At 41.1% G+C, this 20,691-nt stretch overlaps 1 protein-coding gene across 1 annotated transcript; it reads right to left on the bottom strand.

Annotated features, from left to right (window-relative positions):
* Positions 1–12,466: 12,466 nt before the first annotated feature.
* On the bottom strand, positions 12,467–15,608 carry crx (cone-rod homeobox). The gene is made up of 3 exons (XM_085471346.1): positions 15,170–15,608; positions 14,130–14,281; positions 12,467–13,928 (listed from the first exon to the last, which is right to left on the bottom strand). Exons 1-3 carry the CDS (start codon positions 15,264–15,266, stop codon positions 13,290–13,292), a joined length of 888 nt encoding a protein of 295 aa, XP_085327472.1. The 5' UTR covers positions 15,267–15,608; the 3' UTR covers positions 12,467–13,289.
* Between the last annotated feature and the right edge of the window lie 5,083 nt (positions 15,609–20,691).

Genomic DNA, 20,691 nt, shown 5'->3' with positions numbered 1-20,691 from the left:
CACAACAACAGTCGCCTCACAGAGCTTTATATTGTACAGTAGATCGTACAATAATAGATACAGAGAAAAACCCAACAATCAACAATATGACCCCCTATGAGCAAGCACTTTGGCAACAGTGGGAAGGAAAAACTCCCTTTTAACAGGAAGAAACCTCCGGCAGAACCAGGCTCAGGGAGGGGCGGTCATCTGCTGCGACCGGTTGGGGTGAGAAGGAAGACAGGATAAAGACATGCATTCAAAGCTCTTCTTTGGATGTTGGCTGCCTTTCCTTCCCTTCTCTGTCAAGATGATCCCACTATTCACTAATGTTGAGGTCCAGGGTTTGGGGAGGCCAATACACAACTGATAGCATTCCATAATGTGTTTTTCTATTTGAAGATGGTGGTGTTGTAAATGCTATTGTATAATTACGTTAGCACAATGGTGATAGGAAGTAGGGGTGGGTTTTAATAATCGATTCATCGATTAAAATCGATTCTGGATTGGATAACGTGACATTGATTCATTAAAATCCTGAATCGATTTTTTTATATAAATGTATTTTGCCCAAAATTCCAGAATCTCAGGTGAAACGTCACAAAATTTTGACGACCACCAAACATTTAAAACAGTAAATGAGAGCAGGTACACGGCTTCTGCACAAAGACGTAAACACAAAGCGCGACCCGCAGATCAGAATCAGTGAGATGTGGCCTTTCTCACCCGACCGCACGGACACGGTCGGGGCTGAAAGCTGACAGCTCGCTGCTTCTGATGTTTCGGCGGGTCCGCGCTTTGTGTTTACGTCTTTTTTGCACTGATTCTAAAGCTGTTAGTTTGATCTCTCTCCAAACAATATTGACCAAACCAGCAGCAGCAACCCTGTTCGAACATAAGAGTGTCCATAAGTGCACGTGGCACCAGGACGCTCTAGGCCGTAGAGTGATGTAGGACACATGTAGCTTTGGAAGATGGGTGCAACATTGACTGTCCAGCTCAGCTCAAAATTCAGTGTTTAGACATTTTCCTAGCTCTCCCATCTTCTTCTTCTTCATCCTCCTCCTCCCTTGGTCTCCTCCTCGAACCGCCTGGTACTGGGTTGGGGGGCAATAGCACAGGAGCATCCTGGCCATTGTCTCCATCGTCATCTGTGTCACTATCAGGAACACTTTCAGTGTCGCTCTCAGATCCCTCATCTTCCCACCACCTGATTTCATCAATAATTGGATCTTCTTCTGCTACATTATTGTACACGGGTTGTTCTATTTCTAGAGGTGGATTTCTTTCTGTGTAATCTCCTGCTCCCATCTCTGCTCTATTAATGACCAATGGTCGTTCTATCTGTTGGGGTGGATTTCTTTCTATGTTATCTCCTACTCCCATCTCTGCTCCATTAATGACCAAGGGTCCTGCTATTTCCTGGGGTGGATTTCTTTCAATGCCATCGCCTACTCCCATCTCTGCTCTAAAATTTTCCCAGGGTCCTGCTATTTCCTGGGGAGGATTTATTTCGATGCCTCCTACCGGAACATCAACTGCCTCCTCTTGTTGTGGCAGTTGATTATCAACTAAACCACGCAACTGATTGATTTCAATCCAGGGGAACATCCTGTCAACTGCTCTAAGATTTCCCTGTTGCAGCAGTGCCAAAAGCAGCCCATTGACTGCTAGTCCTACACCAACATGGTTTTGTTCACCATCGTCATGGTTTTGTGAGCCGTCTCCTCTATCCATTTTTTGAAAACAGTCTGCTTTAATAGACTGGAGGAAACTGGTCGGTACAGCTGTCAAACTTTAGCTGATTGGTACAGAACTTTTAAAATATCCTTGAAAAAGAGTTTAAATCTCTTTAGGAAACTGTTTAAAAACACGAAGCAAATGTGAACTAATCGCAACTGATTGCTGTGAGGAACACTGCGAACTAACGGCTATTTAAGGATTTTCAGATCAAAGTCAAGATTTTGATTGGTTGTGCTTTGAGCTGACTTTTGTGACGTCATCGAATTTGGTTCATTGTGATGACGGTCAACGTTCTGCTGATGAAAAAATGTCGCCGGTGACTGAAACTTTTACAGGAGAAGCATTTCCCACAAAGCCTTGAATGAATTATAGTGACAGAAAGGGGCCACAAGATGACGCCATTTTTCACGTAGTAATTCGCGCCTCAGAGACGTCGTTATTTTTCAAAAAGAAAAAAGAAAAAGAAAGAAAGAAAGAAACAGCAACAACTACTAAACAGAATTTTTACACGTTCATTGCACATTTGTAGGAATGTTTAAATATTTACTTTTTATTAATTACTTTTCATTTTATCTTTATTTTTAAAATCACTGTGCACTGGCAAACCGGGGAGGTGGTCCCCATCTTTAAGAAGGGGGACCGGAGGGTGTGTTCCAACTAAAGGGGGATCACACTCCTCAGCCTCCCTGGGAAAGTCTATGCCAGGGTGCTGGAAAGGAGAGTTCGTCCGCTAGTAGAAACCCTGAAGACCAAACCGCTGTTGACTTAGCATGATCTGTTCTCGTACCTTGTCTGTAAAGTCAGCGCATACACGGCGCACCAGTTTCGCCGTCATAAATCTCTGGAGGCGCACATCCAATTCACCAAGGACTGGGTGCAATTGTGAGTACGCCGTCATTCAAACCAAGTGAAGTCAGCTTGAGTACTACGAGTAAAATGCGTTTGATTTCCCTCCGAACATTCAGATTAGTGCAGCATAAATTCATTCATGAGGGGAAATTACAGTGAGAACGTGTGGAAGCTCTGTTAGATGGATGCCATAGTGAGTTCAGTGCACTGATGTGACATTGTCCTGAAGGATTTAGTTATTCTCTATGGTTAATGAAATTACACTAATTAATTCATATTTATTATAAATAATCCTAATTACACATCTTGCTTCCGTGTTTGTGTGCTGTGTCACTAAATACATTTTAGTGACACATTTTATTTTAGTTTTATACATTGATTAATGACCTGCAGAATCGCCTGCAGGTCCCTCTGTTGTCAGCATGAAGCTGTAAACATTCATTCTTTGAATCTCCACTGGAGAAAATCTACATGTATACAGAGGGAATGCAATCCACGCTTCCCGACACATGTTTCTACTGTATATCCTGACCATTTACTATTTCCTTCCCACCCATATCTGGTGTATCTGGAATAAAATATTCTCATCTACTTCATATTTCATTATATTTTTATTCTACTAAGTTTCTTCTCAGAATATGATCATATAAAAAAATTACTGAACATAAAATGATTTGTTTATTATAGTAAATTAATCTATTATAGTAGAATATAGTAAATGATAGTAAATTAAACTAATCTATAGATGCAGAAAAACTAGATCCTCAGTTACTGAAAAGGTTATCTAAGAAATCTAAGGTACTGGAGAAAGAGATTTCAGTTTCATTTTACTTAATGTATTTTATGAGTATCATTAATATGCTTTAACAGAGAAAGCACATTTAAAAGCACTAAAACTGAGCAACTCTGTCGCAAACGTTGAGCAATACACTCTCTGGATCATCTCGAAACCTGGGTTTGAATTAAAAGATCCCTGGGTAAGCTAATGGCTACCTTTTCTGCAGACAGAGATAACACTTGCGTCCGTGTTGTCTATGTTTTTTGTGGCGTTCCTCAGGGCTCGGTTCGCTTTTATTTTCAGTGATATGCTGCTACTCAGCCAGTTCTTTTACCGTATGGGCGTGCTGCCCCTAGTTAAAATATTATACTCATATTTCTAGGAATACAGGACTATTGCAGTTCTTAAAGCATAGACAGACAAAATGAGAGCATTTTGCTTATTTTTTTAAGGGGGATGGACGTTAAAATAGATATTTAGCCATAACACTACAATATATTCCCCACAAATCAAAGTCCAACATTTTCTTTATTTAGTTTTAATCAGGAAACAAAAAACAGGAGTAAAAATAATAATCTATTGCTCCTAAAACAGTAACAGTTATAATATTCATCTAGCATTGCATATAGTATTTTTACAACTGCAAGCACTGCTGGAAATGTTGCCTCACACACTCAGTTAGGTATGCTTATGTCCACATCACTATCCAGCAACATTTGTCACCAACAAATGGACACAGCTGGAATGAAGACAGAAACAGCTGCTAACATTTTTCCATCCTTTTTTCCTAGAATTCTATGATTTCTTCCAAAATCATGCTCACATTCCCACTGCTACCTGTTTTTGTAATTACAGTGGGGCCAGTGAGAGCCAGAGATTTTCCTTGTTTGAGGTGACCAAATACTTATTTTCCACCCTGATTTACGAATAAATTCTTTACAAATCCTACCATGTGGATTCATGGATTTTTTTTTCACATTCTGTCTCTCACAGTTGAAGTGTACCTCTGGTGCAAATTACTGACCTCTGTCATCATTTTAGGTGGGGGAACTTGCACAATCGGTGGCTGACTAAATACTTTTTTGCCCCACTGTATATGCTTTGTTCAATTGTCACCATGTAATGTATTATGATAAAGTCAGGCACAGGCTGTTTGCAGAAGTGGTTAAAGGATAGGTTAACAAATCGTTAGAAGTACCGAACAAAGTGATGGTAATTTATATGAGAATACTTTTACAGATATATGCTGATTAATGATTAATTGATTATCTGCCATTACTACCTCCTGCCATGCAGATGAAAAACAAAACACTTTCTGTGTGATAACTGAAAGTGTTTTGTAATAACTGTCTTTTTTTGTACCTGATTTTCACTTACAGCACAGAGGCATATCTGACTGGAAGAACGCTGTGTACAGTGGTTGTGTGACTGGAGGAGCTATTGGCTTTTGCGGTATGTAACTTACTTTATTAACTTACATTACAGCAAATTTATGCATTTTGTCCACGTGTTTATTTTTCTGTTTTGCAGCTGGTCTGAAGGCTGGTGTTTATTCTCTGCTGCAATTAATCATGACTTGCGGTGAAGCTCTATGGAGTGGCTCGATGGACAAAAACATAAATATTACACATGTGGCCCAGAGAAAGAAGACTCGCGTTGTGAGTTTGCTAACCCTGATGTTTCCCTGCACATCAAGGATTGCTGTTAAAGCAGAATTGAAGTGTACTGTTCAAACACAGGGATTTTAAGTGGCACCATAGTGGGTTAAAACAAACAAACAAACATAAAAAAAAGACATGTCGGTTTTTCCTGTGACTTTCATATTGTGGACAGTTAGAGCAAGGAATGCCAATTTCTCATGGTGAATCTTCAAAGACAGAGCAGAGTGGGTCTGCTTCAGTGGCGCACTGATCAGGTAATGAAAGCTGAACTTGTGTGAATTTCACTCTGGGTCAAAACTCAGATGAGCAATGTTCTGCCTGTAAAACATTGGTTTGATGTGTAAGTAACTAATCCACACCAGGATTATTTATAATAAAAGAATTTTTTTTTAAATTGTGGATTTACTACTTTTCCTTGATTATTAAAGGACTACAACACCCAAACTAGTCATTACCTTTGCTTTAATTTTTCCTTTTTTTTATTATAGCGAAAGTAGTCTTCAGGAAAAGTTCTCCAGGCTTCTTGAAGGACATTCAATTCAATTCAATTCAATTCAATTTTATTTATATTGCACCAAATCACAACAACAGTCGCCTCACAGAGCTTTATATTGTACAGTAGATCGTACAATAATAGATACAGAGAAAAACCCAACAATCAACAATATGACCCCCTATGAGCAAGCACTTTGGCAACAGTGGGAAGGAAAAACTCCCTTTTAACAGGAAGAAACCTCCGGCAGAACCAGGCTCAGGGAGGGGCGGTCATCTGCTGCGACCGGTTGGGGTGAGAAGGAAGACAGGATAAAGACATGCATTCAAAGCTCTTCTTTGGATGTTGGCTGCCTTTCCTTCCCTTCTCTGTCAAGATGATCCCACTATTCACTAATGTTGAGGTCCAGGGTTTGGGGAGGCCAATACACAACTGATAGCATTCCATAATGTGTTTTTCTATTTGAAGATGGTGGTGTTGTAAATGCTATTGTATAATTACGTTAGCACAATGGTGATAGGAAGTAGGGGTGGGTTTTAATAATCGATTCATCGATTAAAATCGATTCTGGATTGGATAACGTGACATTGATTCATTAAAATCCTGAATCGATTTTTTTATATAAATGTATTTTGCCCAAAATTCCAGAATCTCAGGTGAAACGTCACAAAATTTTGACGACCACCAAACATTTAAAACAGTAAATGAGAGCAGGTACACGGCTTCTGCACAAAGACGTAAACACAAAGCGCGACCCGCAGATCAGAATCAGTGAGATGTGGCCTTTCTCACCCGACCGCACGGACACGGTCGGGGCTGAAAGCTGACAGCTCGCTGCTTCTGATGTTTCGGCGGGTCCGCGCTTTGTGTTTACGTCTTTTTTGCACTGATTCTAAAGCTGTTAGTTTGATCTCTCTCCAAACAATATTGACCAAACCAGCAGCAGCAACCCTGTTCGAACATAAGAGTGTCCATAAGTGCACGTGGCACCAGGACGCTCTAGGCCGTAGAGTGATGTAGGACACATGTAGCTTTGGAAGATGGGTGCAACATTGACTGTCCAGCTCAGCTCAAAATTCAGTGTTTAGACATTTTCCTAGCTCTCCCATCTTCTTCTTCTTCATCCTCCTCCTCCCTTGGTCTCCTCCTCGAACCGCCTGGTACTGGGTTGGGGGGCAATAGCACAGGAGCATCCTGGCCATTGTCTCCATCGTCATCTGTGTCACTATCAGGAACACTTTCAGTGTCGCTCTCAGATCCCTCATCTTCCCACCACCTGATTTCATCAATAATTGGATCTTCTTCTGCTACATTATTGTACACGGGTTGTTCTATTTCTAGAGGTGGATTTCTTTCTGTGTAATCTCCTGCTCCCATCTCTGCTCTATTAATGACCAATGGTCGTTCTATCTGTTGGGGTGGATTTCTTTCTATGTTATCTCCTACTCCCATCTCTGCTCCATTAATGACCAAGGGTCCTGCTATTTCCTGGGGTGGATTTCTTTCAATGCCATCGCCTACTCCCATCTCTGCTCTAAAATTTTCCCAGGGTCCTGCTATTTCCTGGGGAGGATTTATTTCGATGCCTCCTACCGGAACATCAACTGCCTCCTCTTGTTGTGGCAGTTGATTATCAACTAAACCACGCAACTGATTGATTTCAATCCAGGGGAACATCCTGTCAACTGCTCTAAGATTTCCCTGTTGCAGCAGTGCCAAAAGCAGCTCATTGACTGCTAGTCCTACACCAACATGGTTTTGTTCACCATCGTCATGGTTTTGTGAGCCGTCTCCTCTATCCATTTTTTGAAAACAGTCTGCTTTAATAGACTGGAGGAAACTGGTCGGTACAGCTGTCAAACTTTAGCTGATTGGTACAGAACTTTTAAAATGTCCTTGAAAAAGAGTTTAAATCTCTTTAGGAAACTGTTTAAAAACACGAAGCAAATGTGAACTAATCGCAACTGATTGCTGTGAGGAACACTGCGAACTAACGGCTATTTAAGGATATTCAGATCAAAGTCAAGATTTTGATTGGTTGTGCTTTGAGCTGACTTTTGTGACGTCATCGAATTTGGTTCATTGTGATGACGGTCAACGTTCTGCTGATGAAAAAATGTCGCCGGTGACTGAAACTTTTACAGGAGAAGCATTTCCCACAAAGCCTTGAATGAATTATAGTGACAGAAAGGGGCCACAAGATGACGCCATTTTTCACGTAGTAATTCGCGCCTCAGAGACGTCGTTATTTTTCAAAAAGAAAAAAGAAAAAGAAAGAAAGAAAGAAACAGCAACAACTACTAAACAGAATTTTTACACGTTCATTGCACATTTGTAGGAATGTTTAAATATTTACTTTTTATTAATTACTTTTCATTTTATCTTTATTTTTAAAATCACTGTGCACTGGCAGACCGGGGAGGTGGTCCCCATCTTTAAGAAGGGGGACCGGAGGGTGTGTTCCAACTAAAGGGGGATCACACTCCTCAGCCTCCCTGGGAAAGTCTATGCCAGGGTGCTGGAAAGGAGAGTTCGTCCGCTAGTAGAAACCCTGAAGACCAAACCGCTGTTGACTTAGCATGATCTGTTCTCGTACCTTGTCTGTAAAGTCAGCGCATACACGGCGCACCAGTTTCGCCGTCATAAATCTCTGGAGGCGCACATCCAATTCACCAAGGACTGGGTGCAATTGTGAGTACGCCGTCATTCAAACCAAGTGAAGTCAGCTTGAGTACTACGAGTAAAATGCGTTTGATTTCCCTCCGAACATTCAGATTAGTGCAGCATAAATTCATTCATGAGGGGAAATTACAGTGAGAACATGTGGAAGCTCTGTTAGATGGATGCCATAGTGAGTTCAGTGCACTGATGTGACATTGTCCTGAAGGATTTAGTTATTCTCTATGGTTAATGAAATTACACTAATTAATTCATATTTATTATAAATAATCCTAATTACACATCTTGCTTCCGTGTTTGTGTGCTGTGTCACTAAATACATTTTAGTGACACATTTTATTTTAGTTTTATACATTGATTAATGACCTGCAGAATCGCCTTATCATATTAAGTGTCCACAATTGTCACTTAAAGTCGAACTTTATGCTTTCTCACTCTTGAAAGTGTTTACATCCTTGCATTACATACTTAAGTTTTTTGCTGATAGGTTTCTAAAAAGAAACATGCAGATTTAAAATATAACATGCAGCTTTCTATATATGGATACATAAAAACACTTTATTTGTTACATTTATGATTAATGTATTTGAACGTAGACACAACACATTTGTGTCGGCTTATTGGCTTATTAAAGTTCGTGTCTTGAACTTTGCCTGTGTGTGTTTCAGGTACTGCACTCTCAAAGACTGAATCAACCAGCATTGCAGCCATGGGTCATTGTGAGCATCACAGGGAAGGTTGAAGCCGCCCACTGCAGCTGTATGGCCAGAGTCGCGGAGACCTGCACCCATGTCTCTGCTCTTCTGTTTAAAGTAGAAGCAACAGTGTGGATCTGTGGCACAAGGACTGTTACAGATGAACCTGCATACTTGATTTTGCTGGGTAATATGACCAAGATACAGCCAGAGGTTGGCCATAAGATAGACTTCTCCTCTTCAGCTGCCCAAAAAAAGGCTCTCAATCAAAACATAAACAGACCATCTGTAGTGACAGGTAAAAGAAGCCGTCCTCAAAACAGAAAAATTCCACCTGCTACTATGGAGGAGTTGGATCAACTGATGGGAAAAATATTTTTCCAAGCATAGTTCTGTTCTGAATAGCCCATAATGTTTTAATTTAGGGGGGCCTGTAAATAATTTGCATTTACTGATTATGTACTTACTAATTACCACTGTTCAAAAGTTGAATAAAGAAACAAACAAATGTTTACCTATTTTTAATTAAAACCACTTTATAGAACATCACATCAGTTACAATGTAGAGTCAATGTCATGTATAGTTTACAAATGACAAAATGTTTACATAAAATCATGACAGCATTTATATAATATCACCCAATTTCTGTAATTCTGTAATTTACTGTCTCTTTTGAAAATGTATCACTGCATAAACAGCACAAGACTTTTAAGAGTATTTAACAAGAGCATTTTCCCTGGTTTTACTACCACACTGGGGCACATGTTCACCAAAACGCAGCAAACCTTTGCCATCTTATCCAGGAGGGTCACCTTTTCACCCTCACATGGAAGAAGTAATCTGATTGGCATGGTGGTATGTAGCATGTAGTATGTATGTAGCATGTACAAAGATTTCGTAGTGCCCCATGTGTAGTGTTGGAACCCAGTCAGGATTTGTTTCATTCATTTCATAGGCTGGTTTGCCTGCAATAATGCCAAATAATTAGCAACTTTAGAAATAAAGGTAGTTCTGCATGTTTGTTCTAATTTGCTATGACCTCAGAGCGCATTGAAAATAAAAAGAGTAATATGAACTTATTTAGAACTTACCAGAATGAAACTACTGAAACACACCAACAGATATCTGTGGCTGGTAGAGATCTGAATATCAGCTCGTCTCGCAGCTGCTATCCAGGCTAGACGCCTTCTTTTGGTAACATCCAACACATAAGCTCCCTCATGATGCTTCCAGGTGAGGAAACAATGAAAAGAGAGCCTGTTTTCAAGCTTATTCCCTTGCTGGTAGTGCAATCTAACATTACAACCGACCACACAGCAAGCATTTGTTTGGCCTGCTAATATGGCGCCTCAACCAAAAATCCTGGCTACGCCCATCCAGTAAGATCACGCTCCAGAGCCCTATTAACGTACGGATCTAGAAAGAAGACGCTGCATTTTTAACTCTGAGGGAGATGGAGAATGAGCCTATTTCCAAAATAAAGTGGAGTGTGTTCCTTTAAGTACTATGTTGTATATATTGTCACAAACTAAAGCGTACATAGCAGTTGTTGTATCTTGTTTACTGTATCACTGACAGATAATTTCAAAGTCAAGTGAACGCTACATTATAGTGAGATATTGTGTAATGTGAAATACTGTAAGCAAATGAATAAACAACCTAATTCTTGCTAAACCTTTGATTCTGTTTTTTTTTAATCCAACTGTTTTTTGCAGATGAACATAAAACATGTTGTTACTTTTAGTATTATTATTATTATTATCATCATCATTATTGCACTAAATACATTTTCAATAAAGGATACTTTGATATACATTTTACTGTAAGGTTGGAAATGTGTTTTCTTCACTCTGAAATATCTTTTGAAATGCATTTTGGTTTGAAAAAAATATATTTTCAATTTCAAAAATATATATTTTTGAGCATCACAAATACAACATATATTTACCATATATTTGAAATATATTTTGGCCAGGAAAAATGTGATCTTTGATAGTGTTCCCCACCAATGCTATGGAAATGACACCGTTAGAGTCCTCACTGCTATCCAAAAGCAACATCGATTATCTTAAATTCTTGAGTGATGCCAACATTTTATAAACTTCCCTGAAAACAAATCTGATGTGTTGGTTATGAGTAGAGTTTCTTATATCACCTCTGCCCACAGTGAGCTTGGTTCATGGACTAAAGACACCTGATAAAACCATGGAGATGTTTTTTAATCTGACCTCTGTTTTGAAGTTAAAAAACGTCGGATATAAAATAATAATGATATTAATAATCATCATCATCTTTTTTTTGTTTTTTACTTTTAGCTGTGTTGTATTTTCTCCACTCTATTAAAACAACCGAGTTAAGCCTAGTTTAGTCCGCGCACCAACTGGAAATGAAGGTACATTCGGCTGACCTCTAGGCTCTAGATATTTAACATTTAGTTTCTGTTATGTTTTTAACCTGTAACGTTTACTTGTAATAACACTTGAACTTCTTGATTAGGTTTCTTTCTTCTTCAGAGCCTGAAGCTTTCCTTCGCAGTCTGTCTGTGGTGTTTTAGCTTTCCCGTATTCACCTTCCTCAAGGTCTGCTCAGTGCCGTCCATCCCCCATCACATCTGCTCCTCTGTGGGATTACAGCGCAAATGTCTGTCTGAAACACTCTGTGCTGAGGGGGGAGATTACAAGTGCACTGCTCCATCCAAGAGAGGTTAACCAATCAGGGCATACAGATGCAGGGATTAACCAATTGCACCACAGAGAGGGAGGGCAGAGGGATTAAGCAGAGCACAGAGTGGGATTAGGTCAGTGTCGAGTGCAGAAAAATGCTTTGAAATGTCCGTTGCTACCCGCTCACTACTCTCGCTGCGCTACATTTTCATAGTCAAGGGCTGTGATCAGACCATTTGCATGGCAACAAAAACTGGTATTACTTATTACTGTAAATATCAGAATGGCATCAGAAATGTGTCATCAAACCTTTTATGCTAGTGTGGCTGACATGAACAGTTTTTGTGATACTCAGCTTAAATGGCAAACTGTTCCATTTTTGGGTAAAAACGTGGAATTTATTTAAAACATTTGACCAAACCTACTGCAACACACAAACTGCTCCTATGTGATGTCAGCAGTAAGTTGGTGTTGCAGTAATCATGTTGGGACTGTCAGAGGAGCGGTGAAATAAGTGGAACCGCTCAGCTGATAGTGAGCTAACACAATTAATGAAACAACTGTAAGCAAAAAGCACTTTATTAAACTGCACTGTGGTCAGTGAGACAGCTGTTTTTGGGAGATGTGCATGACAACAGAGATGCAGCTAAACTGAAAAGGCTTTAAGAGCCAGAGGTGGAGGAAAAAGTAATACTGCAAAGCTGATGGGAGAGAATAGACAGAAAAGATGGAGGGAAACAGGAGAAAGAGGGGAATGGAAGTGGAAGAAGAGGCTGAGGTAGGTGACAGACAGAGGGAGGTAGGGCAATAATCCTAACTAATTCACTTAGGGCATTGCTGAAGGGATTCTAAGAGGATTGGAACACTCCCAGAATCAGATAAGCTAAAATAACCAAGATGGAACAGTGAGAGCCATGCAGGCCTTATGACAAACATGGCGGCTCCAGAGCCCACTGCTACAACATGGCCACTTTACATCCAACGTCCACTTCACACTGACCCCTAACTGTGACTTCCAAATCCGCTAAAGCTACACTTTCAAACTGGAACTCATCCCAAAGATCATCAGTGTGCAAACATGTAAAGAATAGATCACTTTAATGTGTCACATTTAAAACAGAAAATCTATCTTTTTTCTCCATCAAACAGACCAGGATGATGACACTAAAGGTGAACACTGTAATACTTAACACGAAAGCTAAAAAAGATCTAAATGCAGTCAAATTAGATATTCAAATGGAACTTCAAATAATAATATTAATAATAATAAATAGCTCAAAATAACGTAACCCTGAAGGAGGACCTACAGGAGCTCCTCCAGGACAAAAAGCTCTCCTTTCACTCTATGCAAATGGAACACAAAGTGTGTGTGTGTGTGTGTGTGTGTGTGTGTGTGTGTGTGTGTGTGTGTGTGTGTGTGTGTGTGTGTGTGTGTGTGTGTGTGTGCGTGTGTGCGAGAGAAAGAGATAGCTTGTGTTGTTTCTCCAGTCTTTTCCTTCAAACTGTTTAAAGGCGTTTGTTCTCTTATTTAAGATAACACGAAGAAGAAAACAGACATGATTTGCAGTCAGGCAGCATCGATGACACTCATTCATTTGTTCATCTCCAAACCTTTTAAATCAAATGCATTTCCTACAGAAAATCTTACAAATGACAAACTGAGAAATCAATGTTAAGTCCTCTGGGAGAACTGCTTTGCCCTATCTTACATGGGATTCACTGATGCACGTGGCATGTTGACACCCTTTCTAGAGAACCTGGAACTTCCAGGAGTTTTGGTCCTTGTGATCCAGGCAATCCATTGTGGTGAAGCCCAGCTTCCAGGCCTGCTGGTCCTTGTAGTCCAGGCAGTCGACAGAGGTGAAGCCCAGGGAAGAGGCAGTGCTGTAGCCCTGTGAAGACAGAGATGCTGGGGACTGGCTTAAGGAGCCCCCCATAGAGGGCACAGCAATGGGGCTGAGAGCACCTCCGGTGCCTGACAACTGTGAATGCATGGGGGACAGATAGGCGCTGCAGTCCAGGCCAGTGAAGTAGGAGGTTGTGCTAGCATAGCCCTGGGTGTAGGCTGACGGCTGGCCATAGCTCATAGGGTAAGGTGAGGGCCGCTGCATGCAGGGCGCCGAGGAGGAGGCCAAGGGGTCTGGCAGGGGTGAGATGGCTGGGCTCCAAATGGACACGGCAGTGTTTCCGGTGCTGGAGCTCGGGGCCAGGCTGGGGCCAGAATGGGCTGAGGAGGGGCTGAATGAGCCAGATGGGTTAGGAACGGGATCAGGAGCGCTAGGCTCCTGCGCTGGCGAGGCCTTCTTTTTGGGAGGCCGGGGCTTGGACTGGCCACTGCTCTGCTGCTGCTGCTGGCGGCACTTGGCACGGCGGTTTTTAAACCAAACCTGAGGTCACCAAAACAAAATAGATTCAACATGTTACCAGTCATGCAGACATGTCATAACGTATTAATAATCAGAGGTTTGGGTTACAGAGGCATAGACATAGACTTCTATGCAGAAGTTCATAACACAGCACACTATGAGGAACGCACAAGGCCTGAACACAGTGGCCTCCATCTTGGCAGTAGCCTACTTCTCCAGTACCTGGACACGTGACTCAGGCAGGTTGATCTTGAGGGCCACCTCCTCCCTCATGAAGATGTCTGGGTAGCGGGTCTTTGAGAAGAGCGCCTCCAGGATGTCCAGCTGTGTGCGGGTGAAGGTGGTGCGCTCCCTGCGCTGCTTCCTGGGAGTGGCTGAAAGAAATGACATAGAGAGGGGATTATCGTGCTAACATCAACAGAGGGGCGGCATGAATTATGAGTTTTTATGTGAGTGATTTGAATCATCTTTGTAGAAAAAGAACACAACAAGCGCTCAAGTGATTCTTTGGACAGTTTTATTTTCCAGCTATGTGCGTGGATGACAACAAATACTAAAAAGTATTAATAGAAATATCTCAGTATTATGCCATGCCAGTTGTTAATATGTTTTCCCCACGAAAAAGACAAAAAATAAATAGAATAAGTCTCAAAATGAAGTATCATAGTCAGAGGTTGTTAGAGGAGTTCCCTTTACTTTGAAAAGCAGAAACGGCGACTTTTTATTTCATAAAATAGGATTTCCATTAAAAGTACTGTGAGTCTACCCTTCATGGTGCATAGAGCCAACTGCCTTGTTGTATTTGCAGAAGAACAAGAATTATTACAAATATTTTATATATTAGAATTTCTAATATATAAAATACCAATCTGAGCGTTAATGAAGCCGCTAAGAAAAGTTAACAAAACGGTAACAACAACAATCTATGTTCATCTGAATTCAGAACTAATAGTTTTCCATTTAATTAAAAAATAAATCTCACGTATAAATTTATCCACAGAGCCGCATAATGTGGAAGTTTAAAGACCGACGGACAAAATATCTCTTACTACAGAGTTCTTCCGAAATATTCAATTTTATTCAGTCCAGCGTAATAATTAGAGACTATATTCAGCATCGGTCACTAACAGAAAAGAATGTTTTCGTTTGCTAAAGCATCGAAACCTGCGCGTTTTACGCACCATTCTGACAAACGTGATTCTAGAAACTGTGAGGACAGAAATGCGTATTTTTTGTTTTTTCCTATAAAAGTTCAAACTTACGTGGATAAGCGACGGTTGTATGAAGCACATCCATCCCAGGGGCAGGCACGTTTAACCCGTTCATGGTGTAATGGGGTTGCTTTATGTAGGACATCATCCTTACAGCAGCCTTTTAAGTCCTCTCGCTGACTTGTAGGTCGGACACGCAACGCAGCAGCCGTGGCACCCTCAGAGCTCAGCCGGGGCAACAAGTCGGTGCGTCCGAGGCCAGGCGCTGAACGGATAAGCGGGGCGCGCAGGAGTTCACAAGACAAGCGTCAAAGTGCTTTTTTCTTCTTTCTCTTTCCTTTTTTCTTAAACTGCTCTTTCAGCTGTAACAGACTGTCAGCTAAGCTGGGCAGCACACCGCAGAGCAGCGAGCATCCGGACCGCCTCTCTGTCCAACTTCACACAGTCAAAGTCACACAGGTGAAGTGGCCTTCGGATGCCTTTGCGCCTTGGTGAGGTCGCTCTACTGAGTTTCTTTACCGGCGCAGACTGCTAATTAGAGGGAGCAAGTGTCTCCAACAAACCCCTCCCCCCCACACACACACGCACGCACAGAGGCAGGCACGCGCAATACTTTGCCTGAACAATTTATTCTAACCTGAATACATACAAAGAAAGTCCTCCAAGTATAAATAATATAGATATCTCCCCCAAACTTCTAATCTACCATATTAAATATATAATTTTCAGTCTGATTGTATATTTTAAACATACAGTCCACAATCCTAACCTGTGTAGTTTATCAAAATAAAAAATAATTTCTGGAATAAAAACTATGATGCCTACAAGAAGTTAGTTCCCACAGATCATGCTCAGTCATTTTCCCTCCCTGATCAGTGAACCTGGGGCACATCTGCAACACTTCGTGGATTCACAGATTATATCTATCTGCAAAGCAGCTGTATTAACACACACACACACACACACACACACACACGCACGCACACGCACACACACAAACACCCAGATGCACAAAAGCGATAAAGCTCATTTGATTTATCATAATATGCTTTATCTCAAAAGTAAGTATCTTATCTCCAGATAAAGAGAGGAAAGACAGAGCAATCCGTTCAGTGGCGGTGCGGGATGGAACAACAGCAGCAGCACTGCAGGGGTGTGAATTGGATGGGTCAGCAGGTAAACTTAACCAAAAAAGGTAAGAGAAGAAGATGCACTGGAAGGAGAGGAGAGAGCGCACAACAGAGAACTCAGAGCTGCTGCACCTGAAGGAGGCACCTTGGGTTTACATGGGAATGGATTAAAAACACACAGTTGGGGTCGCGTTAGTCCCAAACTGTTCTTGTGGAGCAGGTTGTTGCCAGTGATGAAAGAATCATCCTCAGGAGTGAGTGTATCATACTGTACATGTGTGACTGACAGGCACCTTTACAGGCTTATAGGGTTCTGGCCTCGACGAGCTTTGTTGTTGTTTTATTAGATTGTTAAATCATGACTTATTAAAGAGTAATGTTTTACTTTTAGCTATGTAATCGTTCTGTTTTATTTTCTTTTAGGGCGTTGGTGTTGTTGAATAGTGATGTTCTTTTTATTAAACACTGCTAATCTTTTCGGACTGATTTATGTTTGTTTAAAATAGAAGTGGTGTTCAAACACTGCCCGCTTGATGATTGCAATGTGCTCTCTGTTCATCAGTGGGACAGCTCTTCCTACGGCTGCAACAACAAATAGGGAAATAGGGAAGAGGACTGAGCTGGTTTAATCCCTACCCTTCCCCCCAAGACAGGACTTACAGAGACATTTTCAGAGTGAATCAAGTGAGCCAACGTCTATATATGAAACTGAACATTTTCTGATTTGTGTGCTGAACGAGGCCTTAAAGCTCAGAAAGATGGTAAAGAAGACAGAGACCAGGTATCCAGGTGGATGGAAGGCGGGGAGAAAAGACCCACATACAGATGGATGGGTGGATGGAGGGGAAGTGAGAGGAAAAGCAGGTGAAGGGGCAGGGGGTGGGGGAGGCTCCGGTCCTCGTCCCAACTGACACACTGCTGCAGTTAATCCAGATTAGAGTGTCTAAAACAGGTCGGCTAAATCTGCAGGCCAGCCAGCAATACAGAGACTGCTGTCAGGACCAATCACTCACCCTGCACACACACACACACACACACACACACACACACACACACACACACACACACACACACACACACACACACACACACACACACACACACACACACATTTTAGTAATCTCCTCTGTGCAAACCAGGTGCCACCAGCAGCTCCACACAGAACGCCATTAAACAGCCCACCAGCCCCCGCCCCCAACTACCAGCCAAGTTGGGACTCACACCCGTTGGAGCACTGTACTGTCAGAGACATTTGTCTCACCCAGTTCTTTCGTGGTTGCACATTAATTTAATTCTGTTTAATTTTAATTATATATTGCAACTATGAAAGTAAATATCTAAAGATAAGATGAGACCTTGCAGCAAGAAAAAAATATTACACATAAAAACCCAATGATAGAGATTTTAATCCTGATAATAGGGGATTACACTTATCTAAGAGTTGGAAGTTAGAAATCATCATCCTGACATGGGATGTGTTTTAAACTCAACAAGAACAGGTGACTCAAAAATGCAGAATGACGAGATTAAGGTCAATTTCCCCTGATTTTATTAATAAGAGATGTGTCCCTATAGGATGTGGTGACACGACGCAACAGACAGTCAGAGATGGTAGTTTACAAAGATGGGGTTTTTAGGCAAGGCTACTTGTGCCCAAGAGGAAGGGGAGGCACAAGTGAGTACTGGGAATGACTACAAGTGAGTGAATTTGAATGTCCTACCATGAATATAGTTTAACTGATTTGTGCCATCTGGCTTCAGTATAACTCATCTGCATACCAGGGGAAATGTCTTCTGTGTGTTCTAGTTATAAAACGTTCTACTAACTGCCTAAGAGAAACATGTACAGTAAGAAAGATGTTGGTCCCAGCACAGAACCCTGTGGAACTCCATGACTCACTGCTAAGACTAATTAATTAAAATTTGAATTTAAATAAATAAATAAATACTAAAGGTAAAGGTGTGAGCTTTAATCTTTTTAATTTATATTAAAAACACTATCCCTTATCTCATCATATCATATCTTAACTGTGTTAATAATTGAACAAAAAAATCCTTCTGTCATTATTAGATGTTGTCACCTATATTATAATTTCTTGGCACTATCCCATAGATGTTGAAGAAAATGGATTTATGTTCTTTACAGGGAGAATTTGGCTCTTGACTTCCAGCTGTTTTCCTCTTTTGTCTGTTAGTCTTTTTCATATCAACTTTGATTTTTTTTTTTTTTTACTTGAGCCACAGTGTTTGCTGTTTTTTATTTTTTCTATTTATTTTTAATCACTCTGACTTTGGAAAGCTGTGCCTCTTATTGCGTCTTCTGACGACCTCAGAACCTATTATTTAATTTTCTGCAGTCACACTTTGTTGCCTTAAACGTTCAGGCCTGTCTCTTACAACATGGTTACCTGAATGTAAACATGCTAGCATATAGGGGGATATTAGATTATATGGAAACTGCAGAAAGACTGTTGGTTCCAAATGATTCTGATTTATTGATATATGCTATTTTGGGGTTTAAAACAATGATGAGATGCTTTGGTATAACCTAAAATAGTCCAACAGACCATTCATGTGCAAAAAGTGTCCAGTTTAGCTGAATCAAATCAGTACTGTAAATTCCAAAAGATGGTACAATGGGCTGTGAGGTCAGGTCCTTGATCAATAACATGCAAATTGTCATAACCACTGATCAACAACCACTGATCAAGGTAAACTGATCATTGATTAATGGCCATGAGTCCCATTCACAGAGAGTTGGGGAATGGCTGCAATCACAGCATTGTCAGATGGTGATAGATGTACCCTTAGGCCCCCTCCTCGATTCAGAGATGGTCTTTCCCTTTTCACGTAAATGGCCTCCTTGACTCAAACCAGCGTTCCTCCCTGTCCAGGATGTTACATCCTCATCATTGAAAGAGTGTCATGTGGCCTGTAGGTGTACATAAACTGCGGAGTCCTGGCCTGACGAGGTAGCTCTTTTGTGTTGTGCCATCCGCTTCACCAGAGATTGTTTGGTTTCCCCGATGTATAAATCCTGGCAATCCTCCTGGCACTTAACAGCGTACACTATGTTACTATGTTTGTGTCGGGGGACCCGATCCTTGGGGTGGAGCCCCAAGTGTAAGTGTCACAGAAATGGCTTATGTATAAAGAAGTTTAATAGATGGTTCCAGCAGTTAAAATGTTCTTGCTTGTACGTTTCTGTGGCCAATATTGTAAGGGTGTGTTTATCTTGTCAGAAAGAACAAGTTTTGTTACACCGCTATTATCGCGAGGTTTGGGCGTGATAGTATAGGCTGTGAGCCCACGTTTAATAATCACGCTAAGGAGTCCAGCGAGCTATCTGCAAAGGCCTGGTTAGTCTACCAGCGGTACAAGGTATTTGTCATTTGCCATAACTGTATTGTGATATTGTAAAAATTTGTAATGTATGGTGTTCTAATTATTTTATGTTTTAATTTAGAATGCACAAGACTGTAAAGCTATTCTTCTAGGACCTCCGAAGTGGCAGGCGGCCACGAGGTAATTTTCGTTGTTAAAGCACAAGTGTTAATTTTGATAGACTGAAGCGCTTAAAGTCTTTGTGTTTTATGTTTGTAGTTTTCACGGCGTTCAATAAATGCAGCGAAGCGCCCGTCTTGAAGAAGCCGTGCCTGTGTTGTCATTTCGGAGTTACACCAAGGATTTGGGGTTTAAAAGCCACGGAGATGCGGTGTTTAGAAAAAAATGTGTCTCAACTGTTCCAATATTCCTGACACGTACAGGTTCACTACTAGTTTTCGCAGCGGTTGTCCTTCTCCCCTGGATCGGCTGGAGCTTTCTTTAGGCACCTTCCCAGCTTTGACAAATGTCCAGCTGGGATAACCACATTTACTCAGGGCCTTCTTGATGTGATGTTCTTCTGGTGTTCGCTCTGTGTTGTAGCGTCCTGATGACACCCAGTTTATGCTCCAGTGGATGATGAGAGTCAAACCTTAAATACTGATCCGTATGCGTAGGTTTACGGTACACATCAATTTTTAAATGTCCCCAATTTCTGCTTCTATGGAAGCCAACCTGCCACTTTTCATATCCTCCCTGGTGAATTTGAGGTGTTGGTCCACTGAGCTGAGCTGGTTTCAGTCATGCAAATGTCCTGTTTATATGATTGGGGAAACCTGCAGTTAGCTGAGACTGAAGAAGTCGAAACGTTTCTCCCACTGAAAACACTACGGCCAGATGAACACAATCAGCCTTTTGGGATTTACTTACCTGGATGATTGAGCACGTATCAAGACAAAGCAATACTGTAAAGAATTATTTTAGTTCGTTTTATTATTTCTGTCTAGTATTAAAATTTATTTGAAAATCTGAATCATGTAAGTGTGACAAATATGCAAGAAAACAAAGAAAGAAATCAGAAAGGGTTTTTTTCACAACGCAGTATATGCAGGATTGAAA

Source organism: Copadichromis virginalis, linkage group LG10 (genome assembly GCF_057382275.1).
Source record: "Copadichromis virginalis isolate Kocher_CV1m ecotype Utaka linkage group LG10, C_Virginalis_male_GT1.1, whole genome shotgun sequence".
NCBI classification, from domain to species: Eukaryota; Metazoa; Chordata; class Actinopteri; order Cichliformes; family Cichlidae; genus Copadichromis; species Copadichromis virginalis.
The sequence above is the reverse complement of the archived record's forward strand: the minus strand, read 5'-3'. Positions and strand labels throughout refer to the sequence as shown.